Source organism: Neovison vison, chromosome X (genome assembly GCF_020171115.1).
Source record: "Neovison vison isolate M4711 chromosome X, ASM_NN_V1, whole genome shotgun sequence".
Classification (NCBI taxonomy): domain Eukaryota; kingdom Metazoa; phylum Chordata; class Mammalia; order Carnivora; family Mustelidae; genus Neogale; species Neogale vison.
This window is the reverse complement of record NC_058105.1, coordinates 105,033,296-105,059,553: the sequence shown is the minus strand read 5'-3', so window position 1 is coordinate 105,059,553 and position 26,258 is coordinate 105,033,296. Positions and strand designations below refer to the sequence as shown.

Genomic DNA, 26,258 nt, shown 5'->3' with positions numbered 1-26,258 from the left:
TCATTTTGGGGTTTTGTTTTAAAGATTTTTCTTAAAAGTAGTCTTTACACCCAACATGGGGCTCAAACTCACAACCCCCAGATCAAAAGTCACATGTTCCACTGCCTGAGCCAACCACGTGCCCTGAGATTTTTTTCAATTTTTTTTCGAGGGGGGTAATCTCTATACCCAATGCGGCGCTTGGACTCACAAGCCTGAGATCAAGAGTCATGCGTTCTACCAACTGAGCCAGTCAGGCACCCCAGGAATCCCAAGAGATTTTGAAAAAGAAGGGACACAGAATATGAAAATAACACTGAGAATAACAAACAGTGGATCGTAATTATCATCATCATTAATAGCAATTATAATTCCTTGAGCAGTTACTATGTCAGCCATTTTGTCATTTTACATACATTATCGCTAAGCCTCACAACATCCTCCAAGGAAAGTATCATCCTAACCACTTAATCAATCAGGAAGTTGCGTTTCCAAATTTTGACTGCCTTTGTCTTCAGCCAGAGAGAACTGGTGGCAGAGGCAGAATTCAACTCCATGTCTCAAAGGCAACGAACTCTGAGTCCACATCACATTACCTTCCCAACCTGAACTCAGAAAATGACGAGAGAAGAGTCACAGTATAATCAATCAGTTCCGCATGGAATTTATCACATAATGTAAGGAGCACACATACCCCATTTTCTATTCTGGATACAAACAAACCTGTATTTTAAAATTATCACATTCTGCACACTGTGTTTAATTATATGGGTGGGGGAGGCATAAACTAGGCAGCAGGAGCCCTGCTACTTAACACATAAAACCTTTCCTGCAACAGGGTGGTTTTATTACTTTAGTCTCCAAAATAATTGCTAAGAAGGCCTATGAAACAGGGAAAGTAGGTATATCCTTCCTCTGCTTGAATCGGACTCAACTGGCAAACTCTACAATCCCACAAATACAATTTTTTAGGTATTCTTATTTGGCGTCAATTAACTAGTGGCCCCTCCCCAACACACACCAAAGGTCACTTGATTCGACATTTCTACTTTCAAAAATTAAGTACTCTATGCAAATTATGGTTCTTCACAGATATGGAGGCTCAGTACGTTCAGCAGCTTCTGAAGCCACCTGACGTTGCCATGACGTCCAAGTGCACTATCCACGGGTTCATCTCATGGAACAGAGCACAGACCAGATCGAGTGTTGCGGAACCTGCGCAGGTGAGTTATGTGCCATGGGTCAGCAGGAGCACCTACTGCGGGTAGGTAAGTCTGTGACATAATGTATGTTTAAACAAAACCCAAAAACAAAATAACTGCCCTTCACCGGTTTGAGAAGCACTGCTCTAAAACGGACAGCCCCTTCACAGAACTGAAAAGCAAAACATATAACCAAGTCACCTTCCTGTCAAAAAGGACACTTGATAAAGAATACATACCTAAATAAACATAGGCGTGCAACTCATGTGCATGCTTGCACACACACACATACACACTCATGTATAATGTATACCCCAGTTACGTAAGCTTCAATTGATCAAGACAGTGGAGGGGCAAATTCTGAAATATTCTCACAGAATCTTACCAATTCATAAATAAGCGAATGATTCATCCACTATGTCATAAGACAGTCTTTCAGAATATTTTTAGGTCATTTTATTACTACCGTAGAGGGTACAGACGTTAAAAACTCACTATCTATTTTATGTGAGTGTTCTGACTGTTCCAAATCTCTTTCCAGCAAAATTGCAGCTCCCGAGAGCCGTACAGAGGTAATCAGACTTGTGTGCTTAAAAAAGAAATATTGGAAGTGTCTGAATAAGATGCCTTCACTTCGTGTGCAAAAATCGTCTTCTGCAGACCCAGCTACATAAAATTGTACACATCCAGCACTTTTCTCAGAGCTGCAGGTGTAACCTTAATGCTCCTCTTATTTAGATCAACTAAACTACGATTTGGCAGCTCTTTTAAATTGTAAACCAGTCTGAGAGGGACTCTTTTTGAGTTTCCTTCCAAAATCAGCTTCGGAAAAATGCAGATCGGAAGTATCTATTTATTTATGTTCTTCAATTAGAAGCTTTAAATCAAGTTATTTGAACAAGAAAAAATATTATAAAAGACTATTCCATTAAAGTGCCATCAATTTTGATTTGAAAATTACATTTCCATTTTGCAAATGGGGAAAATCAAATGATTGTAACCGACATTAAGAGAAGAGATTATTTCTCTTTCTCCTTTTATAAGCAGGCTAGTAGAAGTAAAGGAAGAACATTTATAACAGCCTTAATGTCTTCTATTTTGCAAATCTGAGTAAATCTCCGCTGCTAACTTTGTCAGCTAGGGAATAAAGAATGTCACTTGAGATTCCATAGCTTAATTATGCTGATAAAGCAGTTTTATAAATCAAGCTAGGAGTAATGGATATTCCTTTGAGAATAGCAAACTAGGAGCCATAAAATGTGTGCTCTGGACTTGGTTCCTTATCTTCTACCCATATGTCAGTATGACTAAGTCAAAGCAGGTCTTGTGCCTCAACCTGCTCCAATCCAAAAAGAAAAAAGGAAACAGCTGCCCCCATCCCCTGATATGGTAGCATTTTTTTTCCAAATCAAACACAGGCAGTATACTCAAGGGGATGGCAGGATAGATGATGTGACACTGAAATTAATAAAAAATTCAGGTCATGTGCCAGCTATAGACCTAATTTACAGCCATGTAAGGATTAGATACAGTTATTTCTGAAAACTTTGCACAGTGTAAAGTGCTATGCAAACGAAACTACAATGATCAGTAACATGATTATCCTGTTATTTCCATCTTCCAGGCTGGGGGTGACCAAGAGAAACTGGAGAGATGAGCATCACCTTCATGAGACCAAGTCATATTCTGTACGGGATTTCAATTAAAATCAGACATTTAGAGATGAAAGATTCACCGCTCAACCCACCAAGACAGAAATCTAAGACCAAGAAAAAGCAAAGGATTAGCCCACGTTCACACCTAAGCCGGAATCTGAATTGAGATATTCTTTCCAGTTCACGGCATTATGGTAGAACATCAAAAGACAGAAAGTCTTCATACTTAAGAACCTGGAGATAAGAGACAGAGAAGAGAATATGCTAAATATTGAGTAGCCTAGTTGAGAACGGTTTACATAATATGCTGAGAAAAGCATTAGGATAAGCTCCTGATGCAAAAGGAATTCATAGTCATTCAGAATCCCGTAGCTCCTAACAGCCGAGCATCCTCTAGAGGGAACGCTTAATGCAATGCAGAAAGCCTATCAACAGAGAGGGAGAGCTGGCAAACCTCAGTGATATTCCCTCCTCTTGGACCAACAGAGCAAAGATGTACAGGACTCCTACAGCGTGTTCCTAACTCTATCAGTCAGTTGTGCTCATTTATTAATATGCTATTCATGTATCTTGAAGAAGCTCTTAGACTCTTGACTTAACTGGGACTTACCTCGTCCTCTTTACTTGTACTGCAGAAGAATCACACCAGCCTCAGACTCAAGGCACCACAAAATGAAGCCCTCATTTTAACATCACAAAGCTCTCCTCCGGCAACAGATCCCAGGCTAAGGGCCACATGTTGATGATGGGCTGTCTTCAAATCATGAAAGTTTTTAAGACCACTTTCCTTAAGACTTCCTAAAATGTTCATACATCCATTTTTTTCCAAAACTGACAGCTTTCATATCCTTTAGGTGGGCATCATGCTGGAGAAGAGATTGTAGAACTTGGAAATGGGTAAGAGGTCGAGATCCTTGTAAAAAATGCCAAAACTGCACAAAAGGATGAGAACCAATCCTCAAGGAAACCCTCGTGGTTAAAGGGGCTTCGATGCAGAAAAAAGGAAACTGGAATATGTGACATCAGATCATATGGGGCATCTGGATTTGAGCAAATGGTTTAAAATAGTTCAGGGGCACCTGGGTGGCTCAGTGGGTTGAAGTCTCTGCTTTCGGCTTGGGCCGTGGTCCCAGGGTCCCAGGATGGAGCCCCGCATCGGGCTCTCTGCTCGGTGGGGAGCCTGCTTCCCTTCCTCTCTCTCTGCCTGCCTCTCAGCTTAACCTGTGATTTCTGTTGGATAAATAAAATCTTTTTAGGGGTGCCTGGGTGGCTCAGTGGGTTAAGCCTCTGCCTTCAGCTCAGGTCATGATCTCAGGGTCCTGGGATCGAGCCCCACATCGGGCTCTCTGCTTAGCGGGGAGCCTGCTTCCCCCTCTCTCTCTGCCTGCTTCTCTACCTACTTGTGATCTCTGTGTGTCAAATAAATAAATAAAATCTTTAAAAATAAATAAATAAAATAAAAGTTTAAAAAAAATAAAAAGAAAGAAAGAAATACTCAGTTCAGGGGCGCCTGGGTGGCTCAGTCGTTAAGTGTCTGCCTTCTGCTCAGGCCGTGACCCTGGGTCCTGAGATCAGATCCTACATCTGACTTCCTGCTCTGTGGGAAGCCTGCTTCCCCCTCTCCCAGTCCTGCTTCTGTTCCCTTTCTTGCTGTCTCTCTGTCAAATATATAAAATAAAAAATCCTTAAAAAAAACTCAGTTCACCTCCTCAAGCTGCACAATTCATTCTCTTTAAATATTATCTTATTTTTACCCACACGTAGCTCGCAAGGGAACCATGGAGAGGACTACAGGATTTTCCTGTGTTTATAATTAAGAGATCCCCAGTAGTAAAGACTAAGAAATACCTTCTTGGAGAATTTTTGAGCAGTACATACTGTGGGGGTGGGGGCTTTTAAAAAAATATTTACTTAAACATTTTAGTGACGAACTTAAGAACCCAGATATAAATCGTGAGAAAAATGACTGGCTTTTTATCATTTAATGGCACTTCACATAAATCAGTCCTGTATTAGTATTTCAAAATAATTTCCAGAGCACATCACTATCTAACAGCTACTGATTTTGTAAATGCTTTTTAGAGACTTAAAGATTTACAGGTTTTTGAAATGCCAAGATAACCTAATGGGACAATGATCTTTCCATTGCGTTTGTAAAGACGCCGAAGGAAACCTGAAATTCACCTCGCTTATCGGCCATATTATTGCTTCTAAGAAATGATGAAGAACGTGCCTTTTGAACAACAAACGGATGGCCCAACGGGTCTTGTGGGAAATATCTCAAGAGCATCTGTACTTGGTAATAGCTTGCCTCATTCTGTTGATAAGACATGGATGGGTGGTAGGATATTCTCCCTGTTGTTTGTTTTCTAGAATGCACAGTTTTAAAAATAGGAATGATTCAACTTTTAGAAATACATCTGTCTGCAGAGTCAGCCAAAGGTGCTTCTTGAAAAATTATGATCACAGCAAGTTCTAGAAACAACTTGTTCTACCTCAGCCCAAAGTAAGAGAAAAATAAACAAAATTCATAGACACTTGGTCCCATACTCTCATTATAAAGATAAGAATACTAAGGTCCATATAAAAATAGATACAGAAAAGTCTGTGGTTTTTTTATAGACCTACCCCTCACCCCCACCACACTGGCCAGTCAGAGAAAAATGCTGAAAGAAAACTGTTTTCAGGTTGTTCTTATTGATTTCCTCCTTGGGAAAACAAGACCACACTTTTGCCAAACTGTTAATGTTGCGTAAAAAATTTTCTGGAGACCTTCCAATCCTCAAATTCCTAATGACTGTCAGGTCATCACTGTGAACATTTACATTATTTCTTTATAATGCCCCGCTGTGTGTTAGTGTGGAACTCTGACAATATTTGCCCTCAGAACTTAGAATTTTTCGAGCGGGAAGGCAGCCTAAAAAGAGGAAAACACAAATATTTTTAACATTTGATAAGAGCTCACTTCAGGGGCACCTGGGTCGCTCAGTGGGTTGGGCCGCTGCCTTCGGCTCGGGTCATGATCTCAGGGTCCTGGGATCGAGTCCCGCATCGGGCTCTCTGCTCAGCGGGGAGCCTGCTTCCTCCTCTCTCTCTCTGCCTGCCTCTCTGCCTACTTGTAATCTCTCTGTCAAATAAATAAATAAAATCTTAAAAAAAATAAAAAATAAATAAATAATAAATAAATAAATAAATAAATCTTTAAAAAATTAAAAAAAAAAAGAGCTCACTTCAGAAAGCTGTTTTAGATCTGTTAAGAATAAATTGAAATTTGGGGCGCCTGGGTGGCTCAGTGGGTTAAGCCACTGCCTTCGGCTCAGGTCATGATCTCAGGATCCTGGGATCGAGTCCCGCATCATGCTCTCTGCTCAGCAGGGAGCCTGCTTCCTCCTCTCTCTCTACCTGCCTCTCTGCCTACTTGTGATTTCTCTCTGTCAAATAAATAAATAAAATCTTAAAAAAAAAAGAAGAATTTGAAATTAAATCTCTTCCTTTTTTTTTTTTTAAACAAAAAAGTTGGGCATGTCTTCTCTATCACTAAAAATCTTTAGGTCTGCCTTTTTTTTTCTTTTTTCTTTTTCTTTTTCTTTTTTTTTTTTTTTGTGGAAGAACGTACTTAGAAACAGAAACACGTGAGGCGAACTCCTGGTATTAAAAGTTACCTGACAAAGCCGACAGAATCGGGGTACTTAAACATCAATTCTATACATGTATGTGTGATGTGTGAGGGAGGTTTTATGTGTGTGGCTATAGCTGTTTTTCTGTCATGGGTTCTCACTAGTGAATCAGTTACAGCTGTAGGGATACCAAGGAGTGGAGAATGATGAAGAAACGTTTTATGCTAAACATCTAATTGTAAGTAATATCCATTCATTGTAGAAAATCACAAAGAAAACTACCTAACATTCTATTAACTAGAGAATGCAAATATTACCATCTGAAGTAACATCCTATCCTTCCATCAGTCAGTGCTCAAATGCTACTTTTTCAGTCCATCCGAAATGCTTTCAGGCTCTAACAGCACGGTGCCCAGAGCTCAGGGAGAAGGTGCAGGGAGAACACCTGAATGTTCTAGGGACAAGGGATGGTAACAAACGTGCCTTTATCAGGCTGGCTGGGGATTTGGGCCAATTGGAGAATGGAAGTCTTCTTAGAAGTGGCATATTTAGGAAATGTGTCCTGTTTCCTGCATATTGTGAATCACTATAGCTGCCACGGGGAGGGGCAGGGGCAGAGGGAGAAGCAGGCTCCCCACTGAGCAGGAAGCCCGATGCGGGGCTCCATCCCAGGACCCCAGGATCATGACATGAGCCGAAGGCAGATGGTTCACCGACTGAGCCACCCAGGCGCCGCGGTGAGGTACTACTTCAGACCTATATCGTCTAAAACACTGAACATACCAAATCACACAGCAGTTTTGTTTTCATGATACCTTTCATAAACTGCGTGCAGATGACTGCTTCCAACACTTATTCTAGAGCTCAAAGTAGCAACTCGGACATAAGGAGCTATCTTGTGACTAAAAAAGATAAGCCAATATACAAAAATCAAAAAGAAATGAAAGGTTTCTTTTTAGCATGTTACACTTGTATTTCAACTTCGAAACACTGGAAGGGGTGGGTGAGGGCAGAAATAACACTTAATCTTGTAGGTCATCTCAGGGTTATAGAATGTAACAAACTCCACCACATGTAACCAACTCCACCATTCCTAACACTGGAAGGAAGGGTGCCTACTGTCTAGGAACCCACTGTACCATCCGTAGAAATGCAACGGTTTGTCCCAGAAATACTACTCAAGTCACTCTCTATCCACCGGTGAAACCGTCAATTCATACATATTTGTAGCAGGTGCACAGTAACCCACATGGGCATGCTTTAACTGAGTTAATAAAAATCAATGAGATGAGTGAAAATGCTAATAGAGAACCCTGAGCAAATCCCAGTGTAGCCCCAGAGAGCTGTGTGGTCCTGATAAATGATTTCTTTGCACCTGACTTCACTGCCCTGTGAAATATGGACATCAGTATCTTCCACAGCCGACAATGGTTGCATACATGTTGAATGCACAGTACACACAGTGCACTCTCAACGCCCAGAAGATGTTCTTGAATGACTTGATCCCAGGACCCTGAGATCATGACCTGAGCTGAAGGCAGAGGCTTTAACCCACTGAGGCACCCAGGCGCCCCGGTGACCACTTATTTTAAGGTGGCTGCATTTTACGATAAGTGAATCATAGCAGTAAAGTTGACTTCATCAAAGAAAAAGCTTGTAAATAAATGAGCTCTCAATCCCCCTGCAACTGTGAAATTCTATTATCTCCCAAAGTCAGGTGATCTGCCAAAGGTCAGAAATCCTGCCAGATTACCAGCCTGGAGTGTACCACCACATTTGAATTATTGAGAAAACTTCAGAAATATGATGATAAAAGGTGTATTTAATTCCTACTGAAGGTACAAACATCTACTCATTGATAGTTCATAATTAGCTTTTTGTCAACCACGTTTGTGGTTTCTCATTACAGAGCAATTAAAAGCAAACCAGTAGAGAATACAATGTAATGAAATGGAAATACGGCCTTGGTACATTACCTTTAGGTGAAAAAAAGTTGATTATAAAACAGAACCATCCAACTTTTGTAAAAATGTATATACAGAAAGAAATTTTTGAAACTACCTACTAGATTTTTAAGTATTAGTTAACTCTAAGAGGTGGGTTACAGAGATTTGCCTTTTCTTCTTTTTTGTCTATTAGCTTGCCTATATTTTTAAACTTCAAAAAACCCAAATTATTAATTTTATAATAAAGATTTTTAAGCAAAAGTAAGTTCAAATATTATAACTACAAGTCACTCTGATTAGAGATAAAACATTACAAGTGGCCTGAATGGGTGTAAACCTGAGGTTATAATTAGGAGGCCCACAGACGAGTTCAAATTAGCTCTTGATCGACAGATTTCTCATTTCTCTTGAAAAATGACAAATCCTGAGAGCACTGGTCTAGGACGGCCTGCTTGCCCTGCAAAACTGCTGCCTACTTCAGATGAGGCCTCCAGTCTCTCTCAATTTGCCAAAATATGAGCATTTAAGTTTTCCACCTGTGGTCTCAACAGTGCAGCACTGTAAGCCAGAAACATCCTGTAAGAACTGAAAATATAACACTTAAAGAGTAGCTGATGCCAATTTTCTTAGAATTTTTAAAAGTGTTGTGTACATATGTGCAATGCATACACACACACACACACACACACCCTACACATACGTCCATAGATACTGCTAAACTAAAATGATATAGCTTAATTGAAATATAATGTATATATCTGGTCAGAATTACAAGTGACATCTTTTGTTTTTCAGCTTTTTATTTGTATTTCTTGGATTTTCTAGAAGGAACTAATCTCATGCATAATTAGAAAAAGTCTGGGAAAACAATTTTTTGATTAATGTCTCCTACCCCTGCTCCGCAGGGAGCCTGCTTCCCCCTCTCTCTCTGCCTGCCTCTCTGCCTACTTGTGATCTCTGTCTGTCAAATAAATAAAATCTTAAAAAATAAACAAATATATAATGTCTCCTACCCCATCACTGTAATTTCAATTCATTAACCAACGAGAACCTATTACAGCAAGTCAACAACAGACACACACACACACACACACACACATACGTGTGCTCACACATGCACAAAATTGGTCTGATCACCCTGATTCCTATGGGCACTGTCACATAATTTAAATCCCAAGAGTTCACCTTATGCATTTTAGTCTACAAATACAACCATTCACAAAGAAGCAGACTTTAAAAATCATTTTAGTAGTACAGAAGACTTATTTAATTACATAAACAACAACAACTAGTTACTATGCAAGATAATTCATTTCAGATTACTCTCCAAAGATCTAAAACGGTACAGAGTGTACTTTCATGAAGCATTAAAAGAATTATGTTTTTTTAAAGATTTTATTTATTTATTTGACAGACAGAGATCACAAGTAGGCAGAGAGGCAGGCAGAGAGAGGGGGAAGCAGGCTCCCTGCTGAGCAGATCATGGGGGGGGGATGACCTGAGCCAAAGGCCATCTTAACCAACTGAGCCACCCTGGAGCCCCTTATGTTTTCTTCTTATTTGGAGGCTGTGTGTCTGTTCAAAAAATTCCCAGTTGTGAGGGAGAAGGAAATTGTCAGGCTCTCACACAAACAAGACAAGACATAGCAGAGAAATCGTTTAAATGTTCACGTGGATGACCTGATGGGCTTGGGAATTATAAGCACTGGAAAAGAAAATTCCTAAACCTGTGGTTTGGCAAAAGTGCTGTCTTGAGTTCGCAGGGAAGAAATCGATAAGAACAACTTGAAACAGTTTACTTTCTTGGTGGGAAAAACAATTGTCATAAATTGCAAGTATTTTTTTCCCCCATCCTTCTATGCAGCAAAGAAAACTACAAAGACCTTTTGGCCCTCTCAGGTATATTGAATTTTCAGCAATCGATGACATTCTAAAACTTATTTTTAAAGAACCTCTGTGAAAAAGGAAGCTGTCAATTTTGGGTAGAAAGGTGTCGTGTTCTCCCTTTAAACAATCTCGTGACAGATTTAGACAACCAACAACGTGCATGCTACGAGCCCTTTATCCTGTGGGTCACCTGCCTTTTAACCTGAAGCAAACGTGGCCATGTCCTTACCTAACGACTGGTAGAGCTCTGTCATTTTGGGATGGTCCCAGCAAGTTGTTTGGGTCTCGTGGCTAAAACAGAAAATACAAAGAGAGACTTTAGAATTTATAATGGGTAGTGAAGGAAAGGAGGAAAGCAAAGTATGGTTTGCTTCTAGTTCATTCGGCAACGTTACTTCAAAGGTTACTTCAAAGGACTTCGGTCCACGCAGTCGAGAATGTTTCTTACAAGCAGCGAGAGGCTGCTACCATCGCCCTTAAAGGGAAAAGCAACACGAATACGCTTTGGGAACCAGAATTTGTTTCTTCTTGGCACCCACAAGTCAGTTGTGCTTCTGTTGTTATAAAATGACTTGGTTATATAATCAATAATCAAAAACCAGGATATCTTCGCCTGTCCAATGTAGACTGTTCAGAAAGGACACTGACAAGGGTTACTCAACCCTGTCAAAGAGATACAGACATTGATTCAATAAATAAATCACCTCACTTCTCAGTGGCTTTCGCAACCCTTGACATTTTTCCATTACTCTTCCTTCTCCATATCCAGGTCTCATACTCACAATGACGGCATTTCACTTTGGCTTAAGGTCTAGCCAGTGCCAGTCCTACCTCCCCTCTCCCCATGACTTCCTTCTCAAGCGCCTTTTTTCCCCCAGTACTCCACATACCAGCCCACCTTTTCCTATATTTACTTGGGCCTGAATGAAGCATTCACAGTTCTCTCCCATTTCTTGAAGTTCAGCTAAGTGTAGTTGCCAGCTATCAGCTCTGGCCACAAAAAGAACAAAACACCTTTGTTCCTAATTCAGTTGCATGAATAAATCCGGAAGAGATAACCACATATACTTTTGCTTACTTTGGCCCATCTACATTAAATCCCCATAGCATCGTATTTCCCATTTTCAGGGATTACATGATGGGCTTTGATAGGGTAAAATGCAGCCCTGAACACAGGTTTCCTGATCTTCAGGGGAAGGGTAGGGGCTGCAGGGAAGAGAAACCACTTACATGTGGACACTTCAAGGTGAACACCAAGTACAGATGCCTCGCACGGAAAGAAGAGTTTGGGGGAGGGCAACGATGTCAAGCGACCTCAGCACAGAGTTTCAATGTGAGGACTGGATTCTGGCTCTGAGCCCTACTAACTGCACAATCTGGGGCAGGCCTCCTCACTTGGGAGAGTGAAGGGATTCAGTGACCAGCATGTTCTGGTGCTCAGTGCATGGCTTCTTTGGTCATTCTGTGGCCCCCAAACTGAGGCCCACTTAAAGCGAGTTTTTCTAGTTGCTGACACTATAGACGCGGATCCACCTTGCTGGCCAAGCCTAAGAGCCTTTGTAGAGAACAAAAAACCAAAAAACCAAAAAACAAAGAAAAACAAAACAAAAAAACACACTCCCTGTGAATTACCTGTTTAAAAAGCAAGTTAAAAGGAGAAATACTTATTGTGGTTTGTGAAATACGACAGTAAATGTCACAAAGTGGGTGGAAATTCCCCAAACTGTACACCTTCCAAGACCATCCCCTCTGATATTTGCCATCCAGGAATGGAAGAGGAAAGACTCCGGGTAAGAAAGTTTACGAGACAATGCTGACTCGCCAGGGGCTGTTTTGGTCTCTCCCGCACACACTGTTCATTTCTGGTTTCCTTTTCCACAGAGACAATTCTCGTGTGAGGAGGGCAAGAGGGGCTTCTCAGCGGAGGGAACATACCAGAGTGACGTCCAAGTCTTAAAGGGCAAGGAGAGCCGAAGAGGCACGCACGCGGTCCGTGCTTTCGGGGGTTTTAGGAAGCACCACAACCAAGCTGGTTTCTGATCTGGAGAAGAGGTGGGCGGAACTGGTACTTTATATGCACAGCACAAGGAGGCTGCAGCTTGCAGCTTCGTGGAAAAAGTGTTGGCTTGTTCTCGGGTGTTTTTCAGCTCGGAAAGTGCCCAGCAATGAAAGACCACCCTGCGTTTGGGCCTCTGTCATTTCCCAAGGCCATGCATATGGGAACACCAGGGAGGGAGGGAAGGAAAAGAGGGGGGGGAAAGCACGTGTGTCCAAACATATGGGTCCTTAATTCCCACAATGCGTGACAATAAAGTCCCATCTCCATGCTGTGTGGGAGGACTGTAGCATCTTCAGTAGTAGATGGGCAGGAAAAACGTCTGTCTGAGCTGATCAACCTGACCAGACAGAAGCATAGACAAGCGCTCTGAAGAGGCAGCATCTGTAATGGACTTCAAAGGGGAAGAAGAACACCGTGCCTGGGTGAGTCGTGCCAAAGGCAATTCCCAAAGAAAAGAGAAACTTGCATATGAGCAACAGGAGGATTCCACAGGGAGTGAATGTAACCTCCCTTCCCCCCCCCCCCCCCCCCCCCCGGCCGCCTCTTCATGAGGCTGCCTCGCTCTAAAACAAACCTCCTGATGGTCAATCTACTGGCATTTCTACCTTTCCAAAGAATTTATTCCAGTGGGTCAAAATAGTGAGAAGGATTTTCAAAACAGTTTTCATCCGTGAGTCCTTAGTTTAACCAGTTTCCCTTGCTGGATGACAGCAGAAAGTCTAAGCCCCGGCGTGGAGCCTCACTTCACGGGTTATTGGATATGGGGCTTTCTAAGTGCTCATTTTCCCACTTACCTGTGATACTGGGTAGGAGGCCTTGAATAACCTAGATAAATGAACCCAAACAAATCCAAAAGCCCATTCTCTTTTACCTCCTTGCCCTCCAACACGCAAGCAATGCCAAGTAACCAGAAAACAGATTGGGATTTCATCTGTACAGTCTTAGTTTCACTTCAGCTGCAAACCAGAACCAAGCAAGAGAAGGGAACACAAGTGGAAAGAAGAAAAGAATAAAGGGTGTGACTAATCCTCACAAATAGAAAAATAATCTCCTCACCATTTAATGCTGAGAACGACTGACAACCCAGCTCCAACGATTTCCGATTCTTTGGGAACTATAAGATGAACCAAATGTTCGCTTCACTGCATGTGGGTGTTTTCGGAGTGTGGTGAATTCACAGCCCTCGTGAGACATACTGAACCTCCCCCCCCAGAAAAAGAAAAGATGAATATGGACAGTAATCCACCGGAGGCACAAATCTGCAAGACTCCTATCTACATCCTGCCTTATAGGACAAGCCCATTTTTGGCTAGTGATCAAGAGAGATTTTACAGCTATATTTATTACTCTGTGTCTAGCTTCAAAAAACAGTGGTGAATCAGAAGCAGCTCAGGTGTATACCTGGAATGTACAGAAAACACAGAAAGAGATGCCCAGCTGAGGAGCTGGTGGTGGGGGTGTGAGTCGTGCCATTCTTGGTGTCTCTCTCTCTCTCTTTTTTTCTTTGGTTCACTTTTCACATCAGAAACGTGCTCTCCACATCCCATGCCCAACCAAAAAGGAAACTCTGAAACCTGCTTACAAGTTAGCGGGCACATCTTTGGTCAGTGTCCGGGTAATAATCATGTTCCATCCATGTAGATCAAAATTCTGCATGCTCATTAACACAGAGACGAGTTTTGTAAATAATCCTTAAGATGCTCTATAAAGCTTTAAAAAATGTTACTGATTTTGGCCCTGCTGGTTCCAAAGCCTGGTATCAGATATGCCTCTTGGAACAGCCTCACAAACTCTGACTTCCCCTCCTTTCAAAATGTGTACAAACTACAATAATCTCTCTTTTCCCTTTTATTTGGGGCCGTGATAAGAAATGCAAATTAAAATACCAAACCACTGGATGTGACAAAAGATCCTGGCAACACCCACTTGTCAATAATAAGAAATTAAAGCATTACTCTACTGAGCACAGGGCTGACCTAATTTCCTACCATACAATTTAAATTTTCTCTCACCTTCTTTAGTTTCAAGTAGTGTGCAAGGTTATTATAACTGCTTCAGAGCTGTTCCTGCTGTCAGTGCTGGAATAATCAGACTTATTGGAATTGCTTTTTTAGTTTCTTAAAAACAAACATTAAACAGTTATAAAAAGTAACAAATTTCTACTTCTGGGGGGGGATGGCAGTTGCCTAATTAAAATAAGATTTCTTCTGCTACCACTGTTACTGGGTACTGAAAATATTCCAAACAGTTGCCTTTTTACAAAGTATCTTTCCACTACTTCCCCGGGAGGAAACTAATCGCTACGCAGCAGTATAAAAAGGTACCGTTCTTTTGCAATTTGCAGAGGATTAGAGTTTGGCTTCATATATAATCTGGAACCCATTGATCCACACACACAAAATCATTTCCCTTTAATCTGGGGATCAGACTCTTTTTCTAGAGGAACCTTTGCATTTGCATGCTGAATGTTGAACTTGGCTGGCACTGCTGGAATACCAGCAGGGTGGGAATCGGAAAACATATTTAAAAGTTTCTGCTACCGTGGAGGGGGTTGGGGGGAACGGGTGTCAATCTGGGCATCATAAATCCTATTCTAGTCCCTGCTTCTTGTTCCCTGGGATATTTAACATTTTATTCTGTTTGGCTCAAGGCAGGCCAAAGATGACTGCCTCCGTGATTGTGCCAGCTGTTACTTGTCCTCCCTCTATTTGCTTTTTGGGCTTAAATCCCACCCACCCTCAACTTTGGCCAAAGCAATTTCACTTCAGGGTTGTGTCCAATCCAAGATCAAACAACACTGTCTGAAACCAATTCCATGGTGATCAAGGGTCAGAGACCTTTCACATAACCGTGTTTTTTCATTTGCTTCTCTAGCTTCTCCAAGAGCAACTGTATCCTGCAAAGAGGGGATGTGGCACAAGGAAATAAAAAACCCAGGCAAAAGAGAAAGGGTGATGGGGAGGGTGACCAGGAGAGGTGACAGGGATAACAAAGCAGGGAGTCCAAGAGGAGCTTTCAGCCAAGGAAGAACGTAGATTTCAGTTAAAGACTTAGGGTCGCCAAAAAAAAAAAAAAAGACTTAGGGTCGCCACGGAAATCGGATGCCCCCCTTTTTTTTTTCATTATGTCAAAGCATTTGATAATTAATATTATGCCTCCGTCAGGCAACTGAACCCTTTCAATTTCGGCTTCAAACTTAACTTCAAATTTAACGGATAAACTGTCCTGCCCTTTTCGTTGCCGAGATCAGATGTGGAATGACAAACTTCTGTTAAAGACGAGCACAGGCACCTGGAGAAACCCGAGAAAAGGACACCCAGAAACGACTGCACACACAACCCCAGAGGGCAAAACAAAAAACCACCATAACAAAACACTTTATCCTCCCTGTATATCAAATCCTGGACTTCTGGGCTTTAATTGCTTTTTCTCTGTTTCCTGATTTCTGCAAGTCGTGGGGGCATGGAACGAACACAGTAAAAAAGCCAACAAGGGGAATGTCAGTTGGAATCCTCGGAAGAAATCAGGCAGAAAGTTGACCTTTTGGCACTTGCAGTGCAACGGAAGGTAAAACCTCGCGCGCCCCTTCCCTCCGCGAGGTCGGGCGACAATTTAGGATCAGCCTGTCTGGCTCACGTTCACACAGCCCGGGAAGGAGCAAAAAGCTCCCGCGGCCCCAATCGCCGCGTGGAGAACGCGCTATCCCCTCCGGGAGGGGCGAGAAATCAGCTTTTTCTCTCCAAGCCCATCCCAAAGCCAGAGGAAGGGGCTCGCCGCAAGCCTGGCGCTGAGGGGCAAGCCCCGGGGGACGCACCTGCAGCGGCGCAGCAAGGACCCGCGGGGCAGGTTCCCCGACGCCGGGCCGCCCGGCGTCCCGCCGCTGCGCTTGTCCAAGTTTTGGCCGCCTGGGTTTGCCCCCTGCTCGTGCCACAAGTGCACGGACTGCGGCGATCCGAGGGGGCTGTGATGCACTTACCCTTTGAGCTGCTCCCTCATGGTTGCAAGGGTTCGGCGGTCGAAGGAAGGCGCGAGCGGAGGAGTGAGTTTTCCAGAGCCGCCGGGCTCCCCGAAAGTCGAGCGCCGCCGCCGCCCAGGCTCGCAGCTGAAAGCACTGCGGAGGAGCCGGCGCGGGCAGGCAGGCGGGCGGGGAGGGGGCGCTGCAGGCAGACGGGGCGGGGCCGGTCCGGGCTCCGCCCCCACCTAGCGACCTGGGAACCCGGACTCCCAGGGACCCGGCAGTGGGGAATCGGCCTCGCCAAACGGAAAGGAAAAAGGAAAGACCGACGGAGGCAGAGATTTAAGGTTGTCCTAGGAACCTGAAAGCCCCACACCGCCCTGCTAGCACCGTCTTAAAACCTCCAGCAAGACTACTTGTTGCCTAAATAAATGACCTAGGTGCAAATGACCTCATTGCAGATAATTAAGTGTGTGGGTTCAGAGTTTGTTTTTTTCAGAGAATGAGAGAGAAAAAAATCACAGAGTTCTCCCCGCCCCGGCTTTCCCTCAATCCAAGATTAAAGTGGTAGGGCTGTAAGGACATGAAACTCAGGTTATGCTCATCGTGGGCTAAATGAGCTTCTTAGGCAGCATTTGTATTTGTGAAACGGCTGTGGGTCTCAAAGTGGGGGAGGGCAGTATCAGCGTCACCTGCGAACTTTTGATGAATAAGAATGCTGGAGTCTCAGCCCAGACCTACTGAATCAGAAAGAGCAGACTGAGGTTTGAGAACCACTGGTTATACGCTCTAAAGAAAACACCACCACCACCACCACCACCACCAGTGGTGTGGCATGATTTGGTCTTTTGTTATTATTTTTGAGAAATCTAAAAAGGAAACCATTTCTAATGGAACGATTTATCAGAAAAGTGGCAGGGGACAGACAGTTCAAATACTGCTAATCCTAGAGTGTGCCGTGTGACGATGCAGGTTAACTGTGCAAAATTATTTCAAGCAAGGAAATATTCTGAAAAGAAGACAGCCTTCATTAGCACAGTAAGTTTTTGCAACCTTCACATAGTACCTTCCATTAGAGTCCCCGGAGTATTTTAAGATAATGTCCCTTTGTGGTTCCATTGTCCCTCCTTGTCCATTTATTTTGTGGGCCTGCTTTTTCTTTTCATCTTCTTTCAACTACTTGCCTTTCACTCTCTCTTCCGGTCCATTCCTTCCACTTCTGTTTACAGTTGAAAACATGCCCCCCTTTTTCTTTTTAAAATATCCTCTTTTTTGCTCAACATTTCCCCACCCCCACCCCCCTAGAACGTTGTAGAACATTTGAGCTAAAAGGACTGCGGACATCAATCTCCCTTTACTGTCTGCTACAGAATGACAAAAGAGGCAAAAAAATAATAAAGTACAGGAACAAAAGGGAAAGGGGGTGCCAGGTTTCTTCATTCCCGTTGACAAACCAAATAAAAATGTAAACGTTATCACTAAAGCCTTGTGCATGTAGGTAGGATTGGTTTTGCTATTTTAAAGCAAATAAAGCACTTCTGCTGGCATTCGGCCTCATAAATTGAGACTTATTAATGATGTCTCTTAGCAATTTTGAGCCAGCAAGTGGTGGAGGCAGCTTCTGTTATGGTCTGAGGGGGGCACACTAGGATTCCCTTTGGGTGAGGCTGTCCCTTGGTGGAACTGCAGATTCTAGGTCTGCCTCTATCTTGGTGAGGGAAGAAGGATTAGTATTCTGTGATGAGAAAGTTGTGGCCTTTGCTATTAATCAGTGACCAATCCCTGTGCCAATGTGGCAAATCACTTAAATGCTGTTTATGTTTATTTCAATGAAAAGACACAAACCTCACAGCATGGACATTTGTACACATCAGAAATCAATCAGTTAAAGGTTTGCCACACCTGTGCTTTGTCATGCTTCTCCTTTCTCGATATTTTTGTTTTATCTGTTTGTTTTACACTTTGAAATTACCCACTGAAGATTCAGGCCTGATAGGTTTCTCTAAAATATAAACACTCAAGTCTTTTTTCTCACTGCTCACTGGGGAAACTACTAGGAACCATTTGTTGGACAATGAAAAAGAACGGAAAATAAGAAATCACTATTCTGATTTTTCTCTTCTCTTAAATTTGACAGATGGCAATCCTCAAAAATACATCTTTAAGTTCTTTTTTAGACTGGAGTTATAGGCACTTGAAGACTTGTTCCCAACTCTTGATGTTATTTTAGAAATTAAAGACTCCAAGAATTATTAAGAAGTGACATGGGCATCACAGTAACTGTTTTATTGTCAGTTAGAGTTAAATGATGAATTTGCTTATTAGGAAAAGGCATTAAGAAAAGGTAATTTATAAATCTTCATTTCATATAAAAATTCTATAATGATGCTACGTATGACAATACGTTGTTTATAGTAGCTGTCATTACGGTTTTGGCGTGAATCAGAGACATGAAAGGAACATGGGGGCTCTATCACTGGAAAGGACAGATTGCAATTCTGACTCCAGAACTTACCATGAGCTATACTCATGCTCACACTGTGGCGAGAATGTGTCCCTGGACCAGGGAGTTTTGCTCCAAGGCCTATGCCACTCTACCATGCTGCCATGGGGAGATGTGGCCTCCTTTACTGTAGGGGAAGATCTGTATTTTTTCTTTCTTCTGTGCTCGTAAGCAATCTGCCTGCTCTCTGACAGCAGAGGAGGGTAGATTTGCTACAAAGAGGGTTAAGGAAGGAATGAGATAGAGTGAAGTCTAAATTCCTCCATACCCAAAACTCTAGTCTTTAAACCCCTTAAAAATGTTGCTTAGATAAAAAAAAAAATTTAAAAAAAATGTTGCTTAGAAAAACATAGACCTCTCTGATGGAAGGGACTGTGCTGGATACCCCCTCAGTCCCCCCTCCAGCTCTATTCTCTGCCCTTCTTCCACTCTGCTCTATACTCCAGGAGGCTGGGCCTCTGGGGATATCATCAGTCAGGCTCTTGGGTGCCCTTTGGCTTTCTTTTGCCCTCAGCTAACCGGAGGCCAGGAGGAAAAGCCTACAGCCGGAGATAAAGGACAGGAGGAGGGAGATGTTTGCATTTTATTCCTCAAGCTCCCTCCTGTTGTCCTTGGACCTGGCAGTGGCTAAGTTCCTTTACCCATGGGCCACAAGCTGGGCTGGCATTTCTACAGCAACAGTGTTTTCCAGGTTCTCCCTTTGCTCTTGTTCTTCCCCTGACACTGCTCAGGTTTTTGTAAATAGCCTTTTTCTTACATTCTTTTCAAGAACCACTTTTGCATGTACCATCTATTTCTTCCAGGCTCCTGACCAAACAGGGACCCATCCAGTCAAAGTCACCCTCTGGATCACTAAATTGGATGCTGAATGGGGACCCCCTGAAGGAGGAATAATCTAACTCCGACTGTTGGAGCTGAAAAGAAGACTGGGTTCATTCATTCAACAGTTCTATCTAGAAGCCTCCTCAGTAGGTGCAAAAGGAGCCTCTGGTCGGTTGGGGGTAAAGGCAAATCAACAATTACAAATGGTGGTAGCAGCAGGTGTGAAGGTAAAGAGGCCACAAACAGCTTTTTCTTTTCAAGAGCTTCAGTGGTCTGTTTGATCCTTGGGAGAGAATGTCAAGAGATTCAGTAGGTGGCCAAATTGAGAATGATCCAGAGTTTGACCTGTGTCCTGAAAGGTCTGAATGTGAGCACCAGTGTGGTTCTGTCATATTTGCCTTTTAGAAAAAGGACTCAGGAAATGGATGGGGACTGGGTCAGAAGAGTCTGGAATTAGGAGACCAGATACAAGGGGACTGCAGTATGAAGATGATCTGAACAGTGGAAGTGGCACCGAGTGGAGAAATAATAAGGTTATACATTACAGGAGTCATGACTGATCAGACACACTGATGGAAGAAAGGGACAACCTAGGACCCTGGGCCTCAAGCTTGGCCACCACCACATCTCACCACCCTACAGGTCTGATCTAACGGCCTTGGGCACTGACATTTTTAATGTCAGTCTTGACATTAAAGACTGCTCTGGGGTGAATCCCAAGCCTGGATGAGTAATATTCCACAGGCCAGGAATGTCGGGGGGGGGGTGCAGGTTCAGGCAGAAGAGGGCCAGGGAGATAGGATCAATTCACTCTTAAGCATGGTGAGTTCGAGGTGGCCGTGTGATGTAAAAGGAAGTCCCACATCTGAGCCCGGAGCATAGAGGGGAGATGTCTGGATTGGAGCCACTGGTTTGAAATGTCAGTGCTGGAAGGTCAAGGTTGTGGATGAGGCCAAGGGCAGAGGCCAGGCTGCTCGATGTTCCACAAACACATGCTTTTCCTTTTACACTGCTTGAGGGTCAGAGTTAGCCAGGTTTTACCAATAAGAAATAAGGAGCAGAATGGGAAAGGAGAAAGACAGGGAATGGTTTGCGCTGGGCACTTGCCTGGGGATGGCCCTGAGGGACTTCACCAGCCCCCAGGGGCCATCTTCCTCTCACTCCAAGAGTCTCCACCTGAACTGCCTAGCCTTCACTAGCCCATCTTAATTTTAAACCGCATCGTTTTCTAAAAATCATTTGGAATGTAGGTACTACCTCAGTTAAGCATAATAGGTATTTTACAGTAAAATTTCACCATCTCGGTGTTTAGCAAACCTGTAAGTATTCCATGTTTCTCTGTGCAAAGTACAAGTATGAGCTGTGAGCACTGAATCGGACATCTAATAAATGCTTACAATGATGGTGAGTCACTGCTAGTTAGGGCAAATACCACGGTGCACTAATTAAAATATGTGTAACAGTCTCTTTAGATCCATCTGAAACCAGCATCTTCTGGATGTAAAAATCTCCAGTCAGTTCGTATTAACTAGTAAATGAAGAGGCTTCTACATTCAGACCCACACAAAAGCCTATTTTTTCCAGGCCCTTCCCCTGCAGGGAGACAGAGTAAGCCAGGCTGAGGAAAGTTCTCGGAGCCAGCTGCCATCCAAACCAGAGATTTCACCAAATAGGTTCCAAATCGAGTTGCACTCAGATTCCCTCTCATGTGGTTTGCTTCTAATAAGATTTTTCAAAGCTTCCCAGAGCCACCTCTATCACACCGAACATCTGAAAAGATGTGAAGTTGAACATCTTCATGAAAATAAAGCCACACTTCATTAACCTTACGGGCCAGCGGGCCAGCGGTTGCTTCCCAGGAAAGAATTCGGGTACCTATTAGCCTGCCAGCTATAGCCTATCCCACGTAAAGCAAACAGAAGGCCTCCTGCTAAAAATGGGTAACCAGTTAAGGTGGTTCCAGCAGACCTAAGACAGCTTTCCCAGTCTACCTTAACAAGCGCTCAAAGCTGTAACTATCTGTCTGCCTTTCCCAAACAATTGTGCCAAATAACAGAAATTTCAAAACTAGGCAGAAATTCTGACACTCTGCATAATCTCCCTTCCTCTTCAGCTACAAATAAGGCTTTGTATTCGATTAGACTCACAGCAGGTGAAAACCCCAATTAGTGAATTCATTCTGGGGCCTCTTTCTACCTTCCTCCCACACACCAGTTAAAAAAAAAATTAAAAAAAAATAATAAGGCAAGTCTCAGTCTTTTCCCAGATCACAAGTAAATTAACCCTTGGATCTACCCAATCAAGCCCTTTAAAACATAAAGAATTTTCACAAGAAAGAGACTTTCTTGACTTCATAATGGGGCTTACAGAAAATTCTGTTTTGCTAGATGTTATTGTTTTCTTCAAATCCATAAATACTCAGATTTTCCAATCTAGAAATTACAGTTTTTCTTTATACCTGAAGACTCATGAAGCCAATATAACCTAAAGAGTGATTAATGGACAGTCTGCTGCAAGAGAGAATGATTTTTAAGTTATGTTCTTATTTTGGTGCATTTGAGATGAGAGAAAATATTAAATTTTAGTTTTCACAGTATGCTTTGGCCTTAGGAAGTACACAACGTCTATATTTCATACTTTGTAAATATTTATTTGTCAAAGGAAATTCATAATTGGACAAGGATACAGGTTTGGTTTGAACATTCTAAAAAAAAAAGCAAGAAAGCTTTAGTTCTTAGAGTGATTTACTTACACTTTGTCAATTGCTTCTCTGGAAATAATTCACAACCCAGTTTTATTTATGAGCATATGATTAAAAAAGAGCAGCTTTGTCTCTTTTAATTGTTTCAGTCCTGTCACTTTTCTTGAAACAAGTCGTAGGACTTACTATCCACAAGAAAACACTGAACATATATCAAATAGCAACGTAGCTTTTAGAGGTAGTCATTTGTTACTGTCAGAGGTTCATTTCATTTTGAGGCTTTTTAATTAAAATGCAAAATTCTACATACATGCCTGCCTAAATTACCCATTCTGAAACACTCGAATTTCATAAAAAATGCTAAATGCTAATGTAACCATTTTTAATACTTATGACTTGGTTCTTAAGATGGGGGGGGAGTAAACAAAGGAATTACCAGTCAATTAAGCGAACAAAGAAGTCACCCTGAGTTGAAACAGGTAAGAAAAATTTAATATTGAAATGATACCGAATGAAGATACAAGAGGGGTTTTTTCCTCCCTCCTTTTGAGATGAGTATCTACCAGAATCAAAAGCAGCTTTTTTTTTTTTTTTTTCAAAAGCAGCTTTTTAATCTTCAGCGAGCATATTCTGGCAGAGGCACGAAGCCAGCAAGGCAGAGCTCTGGACCGATTCTGCCCCTTAGAGGCCAGTCCCTTAACCCATCTGGAGCTCTGTTGACTCATCTGTAAAATTCAACTACTACTGCATAGGGCCATCGTGTGGGTCAAATGACATAAGGACTAGGAAAGTGATCTGAAGGCTGGAGGATGCTGTGTTAATACAAAGTAGCCTGTTGTGCAGTTACAGTTCCTTAAAAGAAAACCCAGCATGTCCAGGAATACTGTTGGGAACACAGCACAAGAAAAATTCAGCCTAGACACTCACTTGCCATTTTTAGACTGCTGTATGAGGGGAAATGAGCAGGCTCAGAGTTTGTCTTGCCTTTTTAGCAATTTGCAAAAGGAAACTTTCCTTCTTCTGTTTTGTACATCTAAGAAGGAAGAAGTGGGTAAACTAAAGTAAGATTTTTTTTTTACAAGATAAATCAGTAACTACAAGCCAGCCATAGAAGTAAAGTTTACACCCTTTTGCTATCCTTCTGGGGGGCCGAGGTGAAAATATCCATACTAGTCACACATGTTAAAAGGTGTATTCACGTTCATATTGTAAGAGAGCAGCGCCCTGGAGTAGTGAGAAAACCAGTGAATATTGGTTTTGCCAGGGACAGTGGGAGAGAAAGATCCCCTCTACCCTGAGGGAGAAGTCCTCTTGGTGGCAGGCCTTCAACAGCCAGGATGTGATCAGAACTCCCAGGGACAGACACAGAGGGACAGGAATTCGTAAAGGGGGAAATGGAGGTTAAAACCAATTTAACCACTTAATGATTTACCAATGAAGCTTGTACTCCAGCTCTGGTCTATGTTTGTCAAAGCTTTTTTTTTTTTTTTTTTTGAGATAAAAGGAAAATATGAATGCAAGGAATTTTATTCACATATCTCTGATAACGTTTTTTCATGTGCTGTACCCAGAATGAGTTTTTTGTGCATATTACCCTAATTCGTTTCTTTAGATGACTGTGATCATGATGTATTTATTGGACACTTACATGTGTCTTTGCCTATCAGTTAAACTCTTTTCACTATTCTTTACTATTTGTAAAGCCTAGAAAAATGTTTGGAGGATTGGCTGGGAAATAGTTTAAAATTTCAGCATTGTAACCAGATTACAATTACAATTACAACCAGGACCACCCAAATATGGTGTAGACTTTAAGGAGCTTAGAATCTAGTGAAGGGGGGTGGAGATAGAACATGAGGAAACACAGTATCAGATGGACTCTAAGTATAGAAACAGACGTAAAAAAGGAAGCAAAAGGGAAGAGTTGTTTAGCCTATTGGGTTTAAGGAACACACATGCCAATGAAGAGTTAACTAGGCTTAAATCTCCAGGTTTCATGCATGTTTTTGTTTGTATATGAAGAACAGAAGCAAGTTTCTTAAACTGACTCTGTGAGCTAATCTCTCATATTAATAATTTATTGAAGCACAGATTTTTAAATGTTAACATACTGCTGTGTTATAAAATCAGATTATCTTCTTTTTGGGATTCAAAAAAGAATTCGGCCAATATTGGCTTTTGTATCTCAGGAAGGTTAATATTCAGAAAATACTACTGTCCCAGGGCACCTGGGTGGCTCAGCTGGTTAAGCATCTGACTTCTGCGCAGGTCTTGATCTCGGGCTCCCTGCTCAGCAGGAGTCTGATGATTCTCTCTGTTCCTCCCGCTCTGCCCATCCCTCGGTTTGTGCTCACACTTTCTAATAAATCTTAAAAAAAATACTACTGTCCCTACTAGAATATCAAATCACATTCTTGAGTTATACTCTATTGACTTGAGTCAATACTCTAGTGTGGGAATCTATATCCTCACAGGTTGACTTGTTCTCATTCCTTAGAAGCCTTTCCTCCTATGATAGAAAGACAAGAAAAAAATTGGCATTACCCGTAGTTGTGAAGACTTTTCTTTTTAAAGAGAATTGAGTTTGGAGTGGGAATAAACAAGCATGGAGAAGTAGGTATGGAGCGGAATGGAAATGTATGCCAAGTAGACCACTGCAATAGTCCAGTTAAGGGAGGATGAGCAAAACGGCTGAAGGGGAGTGGGAGATACAGGCTTCCTGATATGGAATGAATAAGTCACAGGAAAAAAAAGTTCAGCAGAGGGAACAGAATCCATGGTGTTCTAACAGCATTGTCTGGTGACAGGTGGGAGCTATATTTGTAAGCACAGCCCAAGTACACACTTGTCCAATTGCAATGTTGAACACCTGAAGCTCATGTACCATTGTGTCTCAACTCTACTTCATTAAAAAAGAAAAGCAGATCCTTTGGGGCAGGGTATAAGTATCTTTGAAAAAGAAAAGAAAAGAAAAAGAGAGAGAGGATGAAATCCTGAATTAAGAAAGTAGCATTGAGAATCGGTGCGGAGGTTGAACTCAAGACAAGTTACAGGATACAATCAATTTTACTTTTCAACCAATCAGATTTCAACCAACCCTTTCTGGAGGAAAGGGAAGACTCTAGGATTTTTGATAATGGTGCCACTACCTGAGAATTCATGTCTGTGTATATACTACGTATGTATTTATATCTCATATTGTACCATAGGGCAACTTAGAAGGATGAATAAATTTCAAAAATGAATAGATAAAATCCAGCATGAAGAGAATGTAAATACAATAAAGCATTAAGAAGGGAGGAAAAGTCAGAACATTGATTTGAAGATCATCAGGCTTGATATGGTTAGTAAAATTGAGCTACATACAAGGCTTGGGGAAGACATGGAGCAACTAGAACTCGCCTGCTTTGCTGATGGGAATATACACTGGTTCAACCATATTGGAAAACTGGCCTAATGCATACACGCTGAGCACATGCCTACCGAATGACCCCAAAATGCTGCTCCTTAGTGTATTTCCAAAAGGGACTTAGACACAGATTCACTGAATGACACAGTTTAGAATGTTTCTAACATCATTCTTTGTATCAAGTGTCAATCAGCAATAGAATATATCAATCATAGCATATTCACACAACTTTATCCAATACTAGAGATGAATGTGAGTTTTAAGAAGCGAGACGCAAGAGAGTACATGCTGCATGATTCCATTTACATGAAGTACCGGAACAGGCCAGGTTAACTTATGGTGTTCCCATTCAAGAGAGTGATTACCCTTGGAGAGTGAGTAATGATTGGAAGTGGGCGGGGGGGGGGGGCGCCTGGGTGGCTCAGTGGGTTAAAGCCTCTGCCTTCGGCTCAGGTCATGATCCCAGGAGGCTCAGGTCATGATCCCAGGGTCCTGGGATCGAGCCCCGCATTGGGCTCTCTGC

At 42.2% G+C, this 26,258-nt stretch overlaps 1 protein-coding gene across 11 annotated transcripts in view; it reads right to left on the bottom strand.

Moving 5' to 3' along the window:
* Nucleotides 1-26,258, bottom strand: part of DMD (dystrophin) — a 1,990,807-nt gene that overhangs the window by 131,509 nt on the left and 1,833,040 nt on the right. For 7 of the 11 annotated variants that reach the window (XM_044235639.1, XM_044235638.1, XM_044235634.1 and 4 more), the window contains one exon: nucleotides 10,516-10,577. In XM_044235639.1, coding sequence (XP_044091574.1) covers nucleotides 10,516-10,577 — 62 coding nt within the window. Of the gene's footprint in view, nucleotides 1-10,515; nucleotides 10,578-16,321; nucleotides 16,460-26,258 lie in introns of those variants that run through there. The other 4 variants (XM_044235640.1, XM_044235641.1, XM_044235642.1 and 1 more) reach the window with 2 other exon arrangements.